Here is a 19,265-nt window from a genome sequence, read left to right on the forward strand (position 1 = left end):
AATAACCTAAACACAATGATAGCTGTTTATGAAAACGGAATTTGATTAAATCTAAGTTTTTTTGAAAATCGCGATTTTTTAATGTAAATGAGATTTGTGATCCCATTATGACATCATTGTGATGTCGAACGTGGCTGACGGGCAGGGGAAGTGGAAAGGTGGTTTGAAAAGTGATTTTTGTAAAGTTTAAAATGTCAATAATATAAAATATAACATTAATCCGAACAAAAAGTGTTTCATTTACATCCCAGGACAAAAGTGAGTAAGGTGGGCCAAAAATTATAGCGATATCGTGTATCGCTTTGGCGGGGTTTTGGGATCACACGCACACACGTATACAAACAAACAAGATGAGAGTTTTAGTAATATATAGATTATAGAGAGATAAAGAGTGGAGAAATCCTTTTTGAAATAATGCCGCAAAATGCTTTGTGGAAATCTAAAACCGCAGATGGAAAATTGGTTTAATGTTTCACATACAAGATAGTGCCCTTACTCTATTATCAAAATGATATGCTCATGTCTGTGTCCAGACGCAGGAGTCTAATTAGTAAGGGAAAGCTATTTTCATTTATACATCCAGGACTTTGATGGTAGCATGTCATGATTGGCCACAGGTGTTCCACAAAGCGATCACCCCATCTGCATTTGGTTTCTTCAAAACAGAGGAGGCCACATTTTAAACATCAAATTCGATGTATTAAATGGAAGAAGTGGAAATTAATATTTGCCTTCACTGGAAAACTGCTTTGAATCCCTAGAGGTGGAAGAGAATAGATGAAAGGACAGATACTATGCCCCACGTATTGCATGGAAAATGCCAATCAATGGGGAACAGTAGGTGGGGATTGAAGATGGGCAAAAGAGCTGTGAAGGTAGTTATCTCTTTGAAATGCTGAAAAGGGAGGGGAAGAAAATATGTGACTGGCCATGATTTTGATAGAACTGCAGAAAGCATGAAGAATAATTTGTTGAATGTAAATGTTAATAGGGCGGAAGGTGCAGAAGGTACTGAAGGTGGTAGGAAACTGGGGTTATCTATATAATTAAAACTCAAATCTTGACCACTTCTTGCTTGCACTGCATATTGATTTTAGAAAAAATGCTACCACTTACGGCTGTGTTTTTTAGTCATCTTACTCAGTCCCTCTCAGTTGCGCAGGACAAGAGGATTTTTCCCATCGATGAAACATAAAAGACTTAATGATGTTTAAAAAAATGATGAGATTCTCTCTCCTGTCAATCACGCCTTGAAGGCCACGCACCTTCCGACGGGAGGGGGGGAGGGACTATAAAACCCGGAAGTGTGGACTGCCTCAGTCTCTGCAGGATGGAGGAGCGAGAGGTCACATAGAAACATAGAAAATAGATGCAGGAGTAGGCCATTCGGCCCTTCGAGCCTGCACCGCCATTCAATATGATCATGGCTGATCATCCAACTCAGTATCCTGTACCTGTCTTCTCTCCATACCCCCTGATCCCTTTAGCCACAAGGGCCACATCTAACTTCCTCTTAAATATAGCCAATGAACTGGCCTCAACGACCTTCTGTGGCAGAGAGTTCCAGAGACTCACCACTCTGCATGAAAAATGTTTTTCTCATCTCGGTCCTAAAGGATTTCCCCTTTATCCTTAAACTGTGACCCCTTGTCCTGGACTTCCCCAACATCGGGAACAATCTTCCTGCATCTAGCCTGTCCAACCCCCTAAGAATTTTGTAAGTTTCTATAAGATCCCCCCTCAATCTTCTAAATTCTAGCGAGTACAAGCCGAGTCACGACTCTCAGTCTGAGCTGTGAATAACACTGAACACATGTCTACTAAACTGTGGGTGTTTTTACTGACCAGTTAGTGCCCTTAATGTGGTTTGAAAAAGAAAAGCAAATGTAGTGGTTGGGTGGTTGGTTTGAAAAAGCAAAGCAATTGTGCTGGTGGTGGTTGGTTGGTTTGAAAAAGCTAAGCAAATGTGGTGGTGGTGGTGGTGGTGGTTGGTTTGAAAAAGCTAAGCAAATGTGGTGGTAGTTGGTTTGAAAAAGCTAAGCACATGTGGTGGTTGGTTTGAAAATGCTAAGCAAATGTGGTGGTTGGCTTGAAAAAGCTTATATTTAAATATCTAAACTTGACCACTTCCTGTTTGCACTGTATATTGATTTTAGGAACAACACTACCACATGGCTATGATTTTTGGCCATCTTACTCAAAGTCCCCCTCCGCTCATCAGGTGCAGAGGATTTTTCCCATCAACTAATAATAAAAGAGTTATTAGTGTTTTTTAAATGTTGCAATTCTCTCTCCTGTCAATCATGCCACGAAGGTCACACCCTTTCCGGGGGGAGGGACTATAAAACCAGGAAGTGTGGGCATGGCTCAGTCTCTGCAAAATGGGGGAGAGAGAGGTCACGACTCTCTGTCTGAGCTGTGAACCAACTGAACACACTGAATGTCTACTGAACTGTGAGTGTGGTTTTTATGTGGTGTTTTATGTGGTCTTGTGGTGGTTTCACCCTGCTTGAAATGGCATGAAACTGCACTTGAATTTGGTGGTCTTGCACACTGCTTGAAGTGGTAGGACACTGCCCTTGGTGGCCATGCATCCTGCTTGAAATGGTAGGAAACTGCATTTGAATTTGGTGGCCTTGCACCCTGCTTGAAATGGAATTTCCAGGAATAGCTGTGAGTCAACTGCCAGCCCACCAGCCGTGAGTGAGTGAGCTGCCAGGACGCCAGGCTTGAGTGACTGAGCTGCCAGCCCAAGAATCCATTCAGCCCACAATGTCCATACTAGCCCTCTGACAACCAGTCCCTTCAGCCCACCACACCCATACTAGTGCTATAGAAACCCCCCCCCCCCCCCTCCCACTGGCCACCAATATTGGAATTGGTGGAGAGGTGGAACATTGCATTGGGGGACCAGCCCTCCTGTGTGAACATAGGACCCAACGGGCCCCACAGTCTAGTCTAGAATCTGGCATAAAGACCATAAGCTTAAAAATTAGATACTTCTAGTCGGGAATCTTGTTGGAAACAAGTCTATGAGCAGATATTTGGACCTTTTTAATGAATGGCAAATGATCCTGGGTCAATAGTTATTTTTAAATCTGAGAAGGATGGATTTTTCTAAACCAAAAATATAAATGGGGAGAGGGAAAAGGTGGGTCCATGTTAATGAGCCACATGTCAGCCTTGATACTGAATGGTGAAATAAACCGATGAACCCCAAAAAATATAGAAACAAACCAAAAGCAGATGGGAAAGATGTAAATTTGAGGGAGCTTTTCACAGGGTCACAACCTTTTAATCCGAAAGCCTTGGGGTCCAGCCTTGATTTTCGGATTGAATGGAAGATTTTTAGGATTAGGTAGGTAGCGCGGGCGGCTTGAAAAGTCTGGAGCAGCTGCAGACCGGGAGAATCATTGATAAATGTTAGTCAAAAAAAATTCTTAGCCTCATCCTGTTCTTATGCCACTACCGATGAACCCCATACAGCAAATAATAGAGAACAAACCAAAAGCAGATGGAAAGATGTAAATTTCGGGAGGGAGCTTTTCCGGGTCGCCGTGCGTAGCTCCGGAGCGCTGTGGCCGCCTAAAATTCGCGGAGCGTCGCTGGATTTGGAGCCGCGGAGCTGGTCCGGCCGCGGGCTCCGCCGGTGTCCGATTTAACCAAACCCTGTGCGCTAAGTCCACCACGCTCCGCGATGTTTGTGTCGGCGGCACAGCAAGTTGCCGCAGGCGACCCGGTAGGCATACAGTTACCCAGGTAGCTATCCCGACATTCACGGAGCTGCCAGGATTGTGGATTTGGAGCGCCCGCAGCCAGGGGTTTGCCGGGGTCGGAGCAAACCGCCGCCCGCGGCCAGACCGGCCACTTCGCTGCGGAGTTTACAGAAAAACTCTACCAGGTGACAAAATTAAAGTTTACCCCCTTCACCCCCCTTCACATAAAGCATATTAACCAACATTTAAGCAAATTACAGATGTTTAAGCGTACTCCAGGGAGGAGGCAGCCGCTACTAGTACAGACCTGGGTTGACCGTGGGTCATTTTGGGTCACGCCAAACCGCATAAATTGGCCGGTTGAAGCTTTTCGGTTTCAACACCGGATAAAAGGTACAGCACTGGTGATCCCTGTCATTTAAACCTCTAAGTCACCACATGTTTACCTACAAAAGTAGACAGTCTACAGTTACAAGGTAGCTATGAACTGCCAGGATTAGTTGACATCCTGCCATTTTTCAAAGCATTGGCACTTCTAGTTCAGAAAAACTTATGACAAAATTAATTCAATTTCTAACATATTTCCAACTTGCAAATTACTGTACATCCTACCTGTACATACTCCATAAATTCATTGAATCCACCTAATAGCGATCCCTTTCCTCCACGGTCCACTAGTTCTCGCCATATGATTGGGGAGTTTTCATGCTGCCATTTATTTGCAGTACATATTGTTTGAAGCCATGACTAGATAAACAATAAATGCAACAACATAATATATTTATTTTCTTGAATCACAATATTAAACCATAATTACCAGTAGCTGAGGGAATATATAATGCTAAACAAAATTGTAATGAAAGAATTTGTTCGTATAAGAGAATAAAATATTTTTTCTTTATATTAAATTTAGTTATTTTAAAATGTTTACTTTCGAATTGTCTTTGCTTAAGTGCTTCTGCGCTGCCTACAATATAATCAACACTGCTGCTGCTTTGGGTCTCTTCCCATCCATCACATTTGCAGAAAAAAAACTACAGGTAACACTGGCCAGTCCATAAATTAGATACCCAAACTGACCTAAGGCAAATGAAGCTGGAGCCTCAAAAATCATGGTTGCCACTTTCTAAGTAGAAGTGGCCAAAAATTAAAATAACGCATTGTTTTCGAAAACCATTTCAATGACATCATACAATCATAAGTTATCAGAGTAGAATTAGGCCATTCAGCCCATCAAGTCTACTCCTCCATTCAATCATGGCTGATATATCTCTCCTAACAACATTCTCATGCCTTCTCCCCATTGCCTCTGACACCTGTACTAATCAAGAATCTATCTCTGCCTTAAATATATCCACTGACTTTGCCCCCACAGCCTTCTAAGGCAACAAATTCCACAGATTCACCACCTTCTGACTAAATACATTTCTCCTTATCTCCTTCCTAAAAGTACGTCCTTTAATTCTGAGGCTATCACCTCCAGTCCTAGACTCTCCCACCAGTGGAAACATCCTCTCCACATCCACTCTATCTAATCCTTTCACTATTCTGTACTTCAATGACGTCTCCCCTCATTCTTCTAAACTCCATCAAATATTGGCCCAGTGCCGTCAAACGCTCAACAGATGTTAATCTCATCACATTTCCAAAAATCCTTTGCCTTCACCACTCTAGTTATATTGTTTTTTAAAATTGACATTAAAATTATATCTTGCATTATAAGGACATTGTTTTTGTTGCACATATCCCCAACATTCTGTATTTGTCTTTACATTTTTATTTGCACTTTTAAAGACAATTTTTACCAGTCATATGTTCTTTGCTGTTTCTCGATTCAATTTATAGTGTTTGCACTACCTAATTTATTTTGGTAAAATCTCCTCGAAGCTATTTATTATTTTGTCTTGAACATTTTAGAGTCACTTAAAAACCAATCATGTCAGAAAATAAAGGAATATAATAAGGATAATAAATGGCTTATTTAGTTTAGTTTCCAGATACAGCACGGAAACATGCCCTTCAGCCTACCGTGTCAGTGCTGATCAGCGATCACTGCACATTTACATTATCCTGCAATAGGGACAATTTATATTTTCTTACCAAGCCAATTACACCTGCAAACCTGTACGTCTTTGGAGTGTGGTAGGAAACCAAAGATCGCGGATAAAACCCATGCAGGTCACAGGGAGAATGCATAAACTCCGTACAGACAGCACCCATAGTCAGGATCGAACATGGGTCTCTGGAGCTGTACAGCAGCAACTCTACCGATGCGCCACCGTGCCATGCCATATGTATAATTTGGTGCCATGTCACCTTGTAAATTATCCAAAATACTCTGATCTGGAGCTTGATAAATGTAGTTCTGTTATAACTCATGTTTCCACACTGCAAATTGAATGTGATTGATAAATAATATAACATTATCACCATTATACAGACTAAATAGTCTATAATGCGATTTTTATTTTGGATTAGAGAACTAAATCATAACTTAAACAATTTGGAATATTTGAGGTCCAACTACTAGCACAACAGAAATGCCTAGATGCCTAGAACCATAGAAAAATAGGTGCAGGAGTTGGCCATTTGGCCCTTCGAACCTGCACCGCCATTCAATATGATCAAGAGTTCAAGAGAGTTTATTGTCATGTGTCCCTGAAGGACAATGAAATTCTTGCTTTGCTTCAGCATAACAGAACACCAGAGCATAGTAGGCATGAATACAGAACAGATCAGTGTGTCCATATACTATTATATAAATATATACACACATGAATAAATAAACTGATTAAGTGCAAATAAACAGATAATGGGCTTTTAACGTTCAGAGTTTTGTCCAAGCCAAGTTTAATAGCCTGATGGCTGTGGGGAAGTAGCTATTCCTGAACCTGGTTGTTGCAGTCTTCTGTCTCCTGTACCTTCTGCCTGAAGGTAGCGGGGAGATGAGTGTGTAGCCAGGATGGTGTGAGTCCTTGATGATGCTGACAGCCTTTTTGAGGCAGCGACTGCGATAGATCCCCTCAATGGAAGGAGGTCAGATCCGATGATGGACTGGGCAGTGTTTACTACTTTTTGTAGTCTTTTCCGCTCCAGGGCGCTCAAGTTGCCGAACCAAGACATGATGCAACCGGTCAGCATGCTCTCTACTGTGCTCCTGCCTGCCAACCAGTTCTTTATCCATGTCAATATAAGGTTAATTCCCGGGATGGCAGGACTGTTATATGCTGAGAGAATGGAACAGCTGGGCTTGTACACTCTGGAGTTTAGAAGGATGAGAGGGCATCTCATTGAAACATATAAGATTGTTAAGGGTTTGGACACACTAGAGGCAGGAAACATGTTCCCGATGTTGGGGGAGTCCAGAACCAGGGGCCACAGTTTGAGAATAAGTAAGCCATTTAAAACGGAGATAGGAACCACTTTTTCTCACAGAGAGTGGTGAATTCTCTGCCTCAGAGGGCAGTGGAGGCGGGTTCTCTGGATGCTTTCAAGAGAGAGCTAGATAGGGCTCTTACAAATAGCGGAGTCAGGGGATATGGGGAGAAGGCCATCACTTCTATGGCCGCTTCGACAGGGACAATCTAGAGACAGCCATCAAGGCTGTGCTACCTGCCGATCACCAACCCCTCACACTCACCCCCTACGACGTGTACGTGGCACTGAGTAGGACTAATGCACGTAAAGCTGCTGGCCCTGACGGCATCCCCGGGCACGTGCTCAGGGCCTGTGCTGCGCAGCTGACAGACATCTGGACTGACATCTTCAACCTGTCACTTGCCCAAGCAGTTGTCCCCACTTGCCTTAAAACCACCTCCATCGTGCCAGTGCCAAAACACTCCACTGCGGCAAGCCTCAACGACTTCCGCCCAGTTGCACTTACCCCCATCATCACCAAGTGCTTCGAGAGGCTGGTCCTGGCACACCTCAAAAGCTGCCTACCCCCCACACTGGATCCCTATCAGTTTGCCTACTGCAAGAACAGGAGTACGGAGGATGCCATCTCAACGGCACTTCACTCCGCCCTCTCCCACCTCGACAACAGAGACACTTACGTAAGAATGCTGTTCATCGATTACAGCTCAGCATTCAACACCATTATACCATCAAAACTGATCACCAAACTCGGTAACCTGGGCATCGACCCCTCCCTCTGCAACTGGATACTGGACTTTCTAACCAACAGACCCCAGTCTGTGAGGTTAGACAAGCACACCTCTTCAACCCTCACCCTGAACACCGGCGTTCCACAGGGCTGTGTGCTGAGCCCCCTCCTCTACTCCCCCTTCACCTATGATTGCACACCTGTACATGGTACTAACACCATCATCAAGTATGCAGATGATACAACGGTGATTGGCCTCATCAGCAACAACGATGAGCTGGCCTACAGGGAGGAGGTCCAGCACTTAGCAGCATGGTGCGCTGACAACAACCTGGCCCTTAACTCCAAGAAGACCAAGGAGCTCATTGTAGACTTCAGGAAGTCCAGAGGCGGCACGCACACCCCCATCCACATTAACGGGACGGAGGTGGAACGTGTTTCTAGCTTCAGGTTCCTGGGAGTCAACATCTCCGATGACCTCTCTTGGACCCACAATACCTCTACTCTGATCAAGAAGGCTCATCAGCGTCTCTTCTTCCTGAGGAGACTGAAGAAGGTCCATCCTCAGTTCCTGGTGAACTTCTACCGCTGCACCATCGAGAGCATCCTTACCAACTGCATCACAGTATGGTATGGCAACTGCTCTGTCTCCGACTGGAAGGCATTGCAGAGGGTGGTGAAAATTGCCCAACGCATCACCGTTTCCTCGCTCCCCTCCATTGAGTCTGTCCAAAGCAAGCGCTGTCTGCGGAGGGCGCTCAGCATCGCCAAGGACTGCTCTCACCCCAACCATGGACTGTTTACCCTCCTACCATCCGGGAGGCGCTACAGGTCTCTCCGTTGCCGAACCAGCAGGTCGAGGAACAGCTTCTTCCCGGCGGCTGTCACTCTACTCAACAATGTACCTCGGTGACTGCCAATCACCACCCCCCCCCCGGACACTTATTATTATTTATTCAAATCGTTTGCTATGTCGCTCTTCAAGGGAGATGCTAAATGCATTTCATTGTCTCTGTACTGTACACTGACAATGACAATTAAAATTGAATCTGAATCTGAATCTGAAGGCAGGAACGGGGTACTGATTGGGGATGACCAGCCATGATCACATTGAATGGCGGTGCTGGCTCAAAGGGCCGAATGGTCTACTCCTGCACCTATTGTCTATGTCTATTATATCCTCCTATCCCCAATACCATGTGCTCTAATTTTGCACACTTGAAATTTTGCACACTTTTGCCTAGAAAAGTTACTTTAAAATTGACAACCAAAACAAAAAGCCATCTCGCATAAAAACGTCTCGGGCAAAAATATTTATTTAAACCCTCCCCACAGTAGTCACACACCATTGTCTGTTAAGAACACAGTATGTCAGTATCACAGCAGGAGGACATTGAAATTGACAAACTCCACATTTGAGATTTGTGCAATGATACTCTATTAAACATTGTAACACACAGCCTCTAGTAATTTTAGTTTGCAGCAAAACCATAAGCTAAATGCTATTAGAAAGACCTTTTTACTTTTGAAAATCCTGCAGGGGAAAAAAAACTTTGTTATTGTAAATCTGAAGTTCTCTGGACCTTAACCACTTTTTTCTCATTGTCACAATTGATTGTCTAACACGATTTTCTTTAACACGAGGTTCCTTAGAAACACAACTGTCACGTTTTAGCAGGCCTACATGTACTTTTGAAGGAGCTTGTCAAGGGCAAAGAGGCAGCAGAAATGAGACTTGCGAGAGGCAGGATAGTATTAATTTTCTCTTTAAACTTACACTTCTAAATCCAAGGCTACAGTTAGTCCTACTTGGACTTAGGTTTCAAGAATGAAGTCACCCATTGGAATGAAACATTTATTGCACTTTCTTAATGAAGGAGGAAAGACGGAATCCAGGAAAAGGATGACCCCCACCCTTTGTAACTAGAACCAGGCCCTGAAATGCTCTATAACAGGAGAATGCACGCTTGCCTGGACCAAATCTCTCACACCTACTGTCATGCCATTAATAAGCATGTATAACTCATGGTAAACCAGAATTCATTGAAATGCTAGATGCTTTGGGGAAAACAGTATCAATGTTGAACATTTCAAATTGGCTCAAAGTGGAAAGATACTCTCGATACATTTGTTTATACAATCACAAGCTTTTCTCTGGACCAATCCTACGTAACAATACCATCAAAAGTCATTCCATAAATAACAAGATAGCACCAGTACATCTGATTCGACAATCGTCAGTAGAACATAACTCATTAACAACCTTTAGAAAATTTGTGAAACATAACAATTTCCCCCATCTAGGCATCTCCATTGTGCTAGTGGTTGGACATCAAATATTCCAAATTGTTCAGGTTACGATTTAGTAGCAACATCGTACAATTGTACAAAAGGAAGATGTGTCATCAAATCGACATAAGAGCAATGTTTGGGTTTTAAAGTAGGGAAGACTCAGGAAGAGTTTTGCAATTTGCATGGGAATTGCAGACAGATTGATCACTTGTGCAGAATTTTATTTCGAAGTCTTGTGATGAGACTACGTGAAGAACCCGCCAACCCGCATGCGCATCACTACGTCGTCCCATGGTGCGAGATACAGATGCATTCGGAAATGCTCCGTCAGAAACGATGAGGTACGTTTTTATTTGCAGGAACGGTGCAGCGAGCTCAGAGATGCTGACAGGCGTGACCCGTACAGCAACCACTGTTAAAGCTCCGAAAGGGAGCAGGTGGCCCAGCCCGGTTTCAGAGTAGCTGGCAGGTGCAACCAGCACAGTAACCTCCACTAAGGCTCTGAAAAGGAGCAGCCTGTCAAACTGGGCTCGGAGGCGCTGGCAGGCGCGACCTGCATAGCAACCTCCATTTAAACTCCGAAAGGGGAGCAGCTTGTCAAGCCAGGCTCGAAGATGTGAACAGGCGCGGCCTGCACAAGTAGCTCTGATAAGGGGCAGCTGGTCCAACCGGGCTCGGAGACGCTGGCAGGGTGGCTGCACAGCAACCTCTGTGAAAGCTCCGAAATGGAGCAGCTTGGCGACCCGGGCTTGGAGACACTGGCAGGATGGCCTGTACAGTAACCTCCACTAAAGCTCAGAAAAAGAGCAGCTTGGTGCCCCGGGCTCAGAGACGCTGGCAGGGTGGCCTGCACAGCAACCTCTGAAAGCTCCAAAAAGGTGCAGCTTGGCGACCCCGGGCTCAGAGACGCTGGCAGGGTGGCCTGCAGAGCAACCTCTGTGAAAGCTCCAAAAAGGAGCAGCTTGTCAACCCCGGGTTCAGGGAAGACCAACTCAGAACTGGCTGTCCAAAAGGACCATATTGGCCAAGGAAGCTCTGCCTCAACATCTAAGATTGAGGTTATCAGGCTACTCACCAGAGCAAGGAGTGAGAGGCTGGTCATGGGGAGGTGCACTGCACTGATACCTGCAGTTAAATTCAGATATTTGAGGTTATCCCCTGCTCAGAGGCAGGGAGTTTGAGGATTCCCTCAACACATGCATAATACTTTCAGCTCATGACTAAAAAAGAGCTGCCAGCACTCTGGGACCCAATTTGCCATCGGGGATAGGTAAACCAGTAGAGGCTGAACTGGCAAGTAGCATTACATACTTGACTTCACACCAGCTGAATGAGGAGAACATGCAGGCCAATGCTGACAAGTATGTTAATCCTGATAACGGGCAGGCTTGTGATAAAAAAAAAAAACAAAAGCTCCGAAAGGGAGCAGTTTGGCGACCCCGAGTTCGGGGAAGGCCAAGGCCAAATCGGCAAAAAATGTCCAAAGGTACTGCCTCAACATCCATTATCATCTGTCGGCTCTCAAAACTGGAAAACCTGATTGAGAGGCTGGTCGACGGGAATGTGTTCCGCACACTGGCGACCGATAAAGGAAGTTCCAGTCAGATGTCTGCGGCAGCAATACCTGGTTCATGTTGCATTATGATATCTCCCGCTCAGAGGAGGGGTGTTTTGAGGATTATTATGTGGTAGACTCTGACTGTGGGGAAGTCGACAGTGAACTCGAATTCCCTCAACGTGGATGATATGCTTCAACTCAAGTCTAAAAAGTAGCTGCCGGCACTTGTGACTAAATTTGCCATCCCCCTCGGGGATAGGAGAACCGTTAGAGGAAGAACTATCAAGTAGCATTGGTTGCTTTACTTCTCATCAGTTGAATGAGAAGAACATTCAGGACACTGCTGGAAAGTATGCTAGCCCTGATAACTGCTAGACACTGGAGGTTCCGAAGAATAATGCCACCATTTGGGGCAATCTGAATGGCAAAACAAAGTAAAAAGACTTAAAACTCCAGCGAGTTCAGAGATTTCTCACAAGAGGGATTACGGCCTTTGCAAGGTCGGTGGAGGGAACTCAGCTGTCTGATTTGCAGCAAGATGTCTTAGCACCTCTGTGTAATGCACAGTTTGAGCTCAATTGTGTTCGCAAGGATGGTATAAGGCCTGAGATCAACCCAATATATGCTAATTTGTGCAAGGCAAGTAATGTGCAGTCTGCAAAGTATCTCTTTGGAAAAGATTTGAGCAAGCAAGTAAAAGACTTGCAAGAAGAATACAAGGCTGCTGTGGGTGTGGTAAAGACACCCTTTGTGGGTAATACTCCTGTCTACCGGCATGCATATCATCCCTGCCAAGTTACAAAATTACATAATGTAACAGAATTTTGAGATTTAGAAAATCAAGTCTGTAATTTATCCCATCAGATAAAGCATAAAAAGTTTAATTTGACATCTAATTCATTTTCATATCTTCAGTATTAAAAAAGTTATGGCCATTTTCATACTCGGAAATTAGCATCTTGTTCCCTATTGCTTTTCTATTGACTTAACACAAAAGCTGTGATCGAGGACAGTCAAAAGCCCATAACTTTCTTAAAAATTAAGAGAACTGAAAGAAATGTTCAGTTATTATAGATTGAAGCATTCTGAAACAAATATGAAACAATCTTACTTGGATGACTTGAAATTAAAGCATATAATTAGTTAGTTACCTAATTGTAGCTAATTACAAAATTCAATTACTAGGTCTAAACATCTATCAATTTCTTAAGAATAGATTAACATTTTTAAATAGCCTAAGTGTCCAAATAGCATTCACACAAGAATTCACAATATAACATAATTTTTTTATCTCATTGTTTTGGATTTATAGGCCAAATGGAAGGAATTTAATGTTTACTACCTGTAAATTAATGGCCATTTAAATCATCTTGCGAATGGGTTATTCTGGAGCACGATCATTTGGAACGTTGCGGTTTGTGGTGAATTTATACCCCATATCGGCAGGAAAAATACTGCCGGTTCGTATGGGGGGAAAAAAAATCACCGTTTCGCAACTTAAAATTTGAATGAAAGGCATCTTAAGGAGCACTTTTATACATAAAATAAACAGCTTTCTTTTACCTGTCCCGTACCTGAAATCCGTCCCCGTTGTTGGCGTTGACGGGCTTTAGAAGCTGATTTAAAAATTACTCCAGCACTGAACTTGTTGGGCGATTTAAAAAAAAAAAAAAAAACTACACAGAATGCCCGTCGGAACGATTCTTCAGCAGGCTCGGTGCAGGCTCGAAGCCCCCCCCCCCCCCCTCAAAGGCGCCAAAATCGCGCACTCAGCCAGTGGCAGAATTGCGCCGCTGAAGGTAAGTATTGTAACATACCTATATCAAGCTAGCGGCAGAAACCGCTACACTGAGGCTGGTTGGAGCACCAGGCCTACACAATTAAAACCAAGCCTTTTTCGTGCGCAGGTTCACAGCGCTGACCATGGAGGCAATGCACTCCACATACACAGTATTGTTCCCACGATGCCAGAGCCAAAGGGGCAGAGCAAAGTCTAGTGTCAGCTGACACTATTGATCAAACGCCTAAGGCCATGGAGGTATCTGAATATTATTCCATCAGTCGCATGAGATGTGCTGACGATATTCAAGTCGGAGGTAGATTGAGACTGTTCATAAACAGGTGGGGACAGATAACCTCTGATCCTTTCATTTTACAAATCATAAATGGTTATAAGATTGAGTTTCTGGCTGACCAATTTCCTCCGTGGCAAAAGCCAAGACTCCTGTACATATAATCTAAAGAGGAAACTGTGGATATCCAAGTTGAAATAGAGAAATGACACAAAAAGGGTGTGATTGAGCAGTCTGTCCATGAACAGGACGGGTATATTTCTAATATCTTCTCAAGGTTGAAGAAAAGTGGAGGATACCGATTCATTCTAGGATTTGGTTAGTCTGAACGTGCTTGAAATATAACCATGTTAAGATGGATAATTTTCATTCAGCAAAATAACTAATTACAGAGGATTGCTTTATGGCCTTAATCAATTTCAAAGATGCATACTATTCAGTACCAATACACGAGAGTCACAGGATATATCTGAAGTTTATCTGGCAAGGCCAGTTGTGGCAATTTTAGGCTTGACCTAATGGGTTGCGTTTAGCCCCTAGGCTATTTACAAAGATTCTAAAGCCAGTGTTGCCTTATTCAGATCTAATGGGCATATTGTCATGGGGTTTATAGAGGACATGCTAATTGTAGGGAAGAGATCATGTGTCACAAAGTTTGCTGTTTCAGCAACCAAGGCACTCCTAGAATATCTAGGCTTTGTTATTCATCCATGAATGTCCATACTGGACTGGAGCTGACAAAATCTATTATATATCTAGGTTTTGTCATAAACTCTGCAGATATGTATGTGACCCTGCCCACAAATAAGAAACAGAAAATTGTAGTGGCATGAACAGGGTATAAATATCGGAAGATGCCTCCAAAAGATAATTCAAGACGAGGCAACATGAATTATAGTAGTGCCAAATTGGCCTACTCAACCATGGTTTCCATTATAAATAGGTCAGCTGTATATTTGCTCACAGACACGAGCAGTGGTTGGTTCAACCTATCACTCGTGCACTTAACACTGCATGGTCGTATGGAAACGTTTTGTGAAGAAACACATGTGAGCTACTTTTAAGCAGAAGTAGCAGAGGTTTGGGGGTTTCTTTCAGTTTGGTTTTATGAGAAGCGACTAAGTTATAGCGCAATTAACACTGCTCGTAGTGCTTTGTGATCGTATCTAGTACTAGAAGTGGGACAATAAACGATAGGCACTCACCCACTAGTGACAAAGGTTATGGAAGGTGTCTTTAATATGAACCCTCTAAAGCCTAGATACAAAGTAGTGTGAAATGTGTAATCAGTATTATTTTTTTAACTCAAATTGACATCATCTGCATCCCTAACGTTGGAGCAGTTACTCTTAAGTTAGTCATGCTTATGACACTTATTTCAGCATGAAGAGTTCAGTCTTTACACAATCTCCGTCTGGATAACTTGGTCATATCTGACAAGAGGGTAGCATTTTATGTGAATGAACTCATAAAGCAGAGCAGGCATAGTTGGATACAAGTTGGAGTTGACAACACACCCACCAGATCGGAGATTGTGGGTGTTTATTATGTGAAAAGGTACATTGAGGTTACTAAGAACCTATGAGATGAAGGAAAAGTTTCTTCATAGTTATAAAATAGTCTCTCAAAAGTGTTGGTGCAGACTATTTCATGATGGATAGAGAGTAACCAGCTGAAAGCGGGAGTGAATACAGATAACCATATAACCATATAATAATTACAGCACGGAAACAGGCCATTTCGGCCCTTCTAGTCTGTGCCGAACACTTATTCTCACCTAGTCCCATCTACCCGCACTCAGACCATAACCCTCCATTCCTTTCCCATCCATATACCTATCCAATTTATTTTTAAATGATAAAATTGAGCCTGCCTCCACCACTTTCACTGGAAGCTCATTCCACACAGCTACCACTATCTGAGTAAAGAAGTTCCCCCTCATGTTACCCCTAAACTTCTGTCCCTTAATTCTCAAATCATGTCATTTTGTATGAATTTTCCCTACACTCAATGGAAAAAGCTTATCCAAGTCAACCCTGTCTATCCCTCTCATCATTTTAAAGACCTTTATCAAGTCCCCCCTTAACCTTCTGCGCTCCAAAGAATTTCAAGTCACACTGTTGGCATTTCAGCAGTCAATAGAATGGATGTTCCTCGTGATCACATTCTTGCAACGGCAGGAGGCTCAGATGAATGCACTTTCAGAAGTTATAAAATACCGTTTAACATGTCTGGACGATTGCAGATAGAATTCTGGACAGTGCTACATGAGCTGTTTGTCTAACTCAAAGGCAAATGGGACTGTGATTCAATTAAGGATGATGTACATGTATGTAAAGTTAGCATCATGTTGATAATGCTCCATGTATTTTCTACCATTTATGATTTATCAGTGTAGTTCACATACAGATTGGTTTATTGCATGAAACCACAGAGCTTCAAAGGCTTCACATAGTCTGATCACGAGACTTCGAAATAAAATAGAAAGATCAAACGAGAATTTACTGTTTGAAATTTCATCTTGATTTTATGAGAAGTTGGAGTGAGAGACTACGTGCCCTACACTCCCAACCCTGAATCTCATAAATTTAATTCGGTAAGTCAAGGGTTATAAATCTTTCAAAGCTTGATCCTGGTTTAAGTGGACTGTCGTTTCATACAGTGGCTCTGAAGATTGATGTGCATGCGGGGCTGGCGGGTTCTTCACGAAGTCTCTCACTCCAACTTCTCATAAAATCAAGATCAAACTTCTAACGGTAAGTTCTCGTTTAATCTTTCTATTAAAAAGAGTAAGTTTTAAACTGAAAGAACTGCAGAGTTGGTCACCCAGAGTGAGGGAATGTGTATGTGAGTATACGGCATAGGTGACAGAGTTTAAAATTTGACAAGGTACAGGATACCGAGGGCACATTAAAATATGACGATTTTTAATCGTTTTATCATATCCTCAGTAATTTCACTGAACATCTTATGTCAGGTTATTATAGTGTGCTCATATTTATATTGTTTCTGATGTTTCCTCAGTTTTAATAAAACTTTCAGGAGGAATTTTGGGTTGTGATGCTCTTAAAACGTAAATCGTAAAACGATTTACCCCAGCTGGCCAGGTTCAGGCCAAACTCAAACAAAAAACACCTTTCCAATGAGCGTGTCAACATATGGTTGAAGTCATTCATGCTTGCATGAAGTGTTGCTCTAAAATCTTTTCCTATGGCTACTGGTGATAGCGATTATTGTCTACAAGGCAGAGTCCTACCGACTGCGAAGGGCAGTGAAGGACGCAAAGAGAAGGTACAGAGACAAGATGGAGTTACAGATGGAGCAGCAGGACACCAGAAGCCTGTGGCAGGGGCTACGGACTGTAACCAACTACCGGAGCACCCCTCCCTCATCCGCGAGTGCCGGCACCTCCCTAGCTGATGACCTGAACTCCTTTTACGGTCATTTCGAGAGGGGCAACACCACTCCAGGTCTGCCGACTGTTGACAATACCGCCAATGGGCTGGCTACCGAAGCTGAAGGGAGGAATGTGCATACATTCTCGCTGTCCGAGCATGACGTGAGGAGGGCTCTGACACGGGTGAACACGAGAAAAGCTGCAGGCCCCGATGGCATCTCGGGGCGAGTACTCAAGTCCTGTGCTACGCAGCTAGCTCCAGTGCTCACTACATTATTCAACCTCTCCCTGGACAAGTCCGTGGTCCCTGCCTGCTTCAAAAAATCCATCATTGCACCGGTACCAAAAAATGCCTCCCCAGCCTGTCTGAATGACTACCGTCCGGTGGACCTTACCTCGGTAGTCATGAAATGCTTTGAGAGGTTGGTGAAGAAACACATCTGCGCCTTCCTCCCTCGGAACATGGACCCGTTGCAGTTTGCATACCGTCAGAACAGATCCACGGACGATGCGGTCTCCCAGGTCTTGCACACCGCTCTCTCCCATCTGGACAGCCAGAAGGGGGGCTACGTGAGGATGCTGTTCATAGACTACAGTTCAGCCTTCAACACGATAGTCCCCACCAGACTGGCCGGGAAGCTAATGGAATTGGGGCTCAACACTCCCCTGTGTGCCTGGGTCCTGGACTTTCTCACCGCCAGGCCCCAGGTAGTCAAGATGGGAGGGAATACATCGAAGTCCCTCACCCTGAGCACGGGATCGCCCCAGGGTTGTGTCCTCAGCCCCCTATTGTACTCCCTGTACACACATGACTGTGTGGCTAGGTTCAGCTCCAACTCAATAATTAATTTTGCTGATGACACTGTGGTGGTGGGCCTGATCTCAGACAACGACGAGAAGGCCTACCGGGAGCAGGTGGCTGGTCTAGCACTCTGGTGCCAGGATAACAGCCTCCTCTTGAACATCAAAAAAACGAAGGAGCTGATTATGGACTTTAGGGGGGCACATCATCCGAGGACGTACACTCCATTGAGGATAAATGGGGATCCTGTGGATAGGGTGAATTGTTTTAAATATCTGGGAGTCCACATCTCCGAGGATATGACATGGGCATCACACACCTCAGCACTCGTGAGTAAGGCAAGGCAGCGCCTTTACCACCTCAGGCAATTGAGGAAATTCAGAGTGTCTCCGAGGATCCTCCAGTGCTTCTACGCAGCGGCGGTGGAAGGCATCTTGTCCGGGAACATTACCATCTGGTTTGGGAATTGCTTTGTCAAGGACAAGAAGGCTCTGCAGAGAGTAGTGCGTTCGGCCGAACGCACTATGGGAACTTCACTTGCCCCCCTGCAGGAACTATACATCAGGAGGTGCCACTCCAGAGCCAACAATATCATGAGAGACCCCTTCCACCCCTGCAATGGATTGTTCCAGCTGCTACGGTCAGGCAAACGCCTCCGTTGCCATGCGGTGAGAATGGAGAGGTTGAGAAGGAGTTTCTTCCCAGAGGCCATTCGGACTGTAAACGCCTATCTCATCAGGGTCTAACTCTACTGAACGTTTTTCCTTCCATTATTTATTATGTAAAAGAATATGTGTGTTATGATTGTGTTTATAGTTTGTTTGTTTGGTTGTCTTTTGCACAAAAGTCCGCGAGCATTGCCACTTTCATTTCACTGCACATCTCGTATGTGTATGACAAATAAACTTGACTTGATGACTTATTATAAACTCTACAAAGAGAAGTTATACTTTGAGGTTTCGAATAGATTCAGAATCTTCTCTGTATAAAGATATAAACCCACCCATCAAGATGGAGACTTGAGCGGAAGATAATAAATGTTAATTAATCCTCTTTGAAATTGTTTGTTACTAACTTTTGGTGGAAAAATTAATTTAAACTGTTCTCAGGAACAGGATTTTTACATAACGTGGGAAACTACTTGTAATTTTTTTCAGACTTTTCCAAGTCTTGTTGACAATGCTCAGGTGAACCTTGGATACTCCCAAAGTTCTGATAGGTTCTCATTACAATATCAATTTTAGGACACAGGAGCTTTCAACAGGAATGTTTATTCTAACAGAAAGAAAACTCTGTGATTGTCAATTATATCATGAGACATAT

The 19,265-nt window shown here is 43.7% G+C and overlaps 1 protein-coding gene across 1 annotated transcript in view; it reads right to left on the minus strand.

Moving 5' to 3' along the window:
- LOC129699141 (putative malate dehydrogenase 1B) overlaps window positions 1–19,265 on the minus strand; it is an 83,287-nt gene that overhangs the window by 58,590 nt on the left and 5,432 nt on the right. Inside the window, exon 3 of the mRNA XM_055638810.1 lies at window positions 4,329–4,463. Coding sequence (XP_055494785.1) covers window positions 4,329–4,463 — 135 coding nt within the window. The remainder of the gene's footprint in view (window positions 1–4,328; window positions 4,464–19,265) is intronic.

Source organism: Leucoraja erinacea, chromosome 7, assembly GCF_028641065.1.
Source record: "Leucoraja erinacea ecotype New England chromosome 7, Leri_hhj_1, whole genome shotgun sequence".
Classification (NCBI taxonomy): Eukaryota; Metazoa; Chordata; class Chondrichthyes; order Rajiformes; family Rajidae; genus Leucoraja; species Leucoraja erinaceus.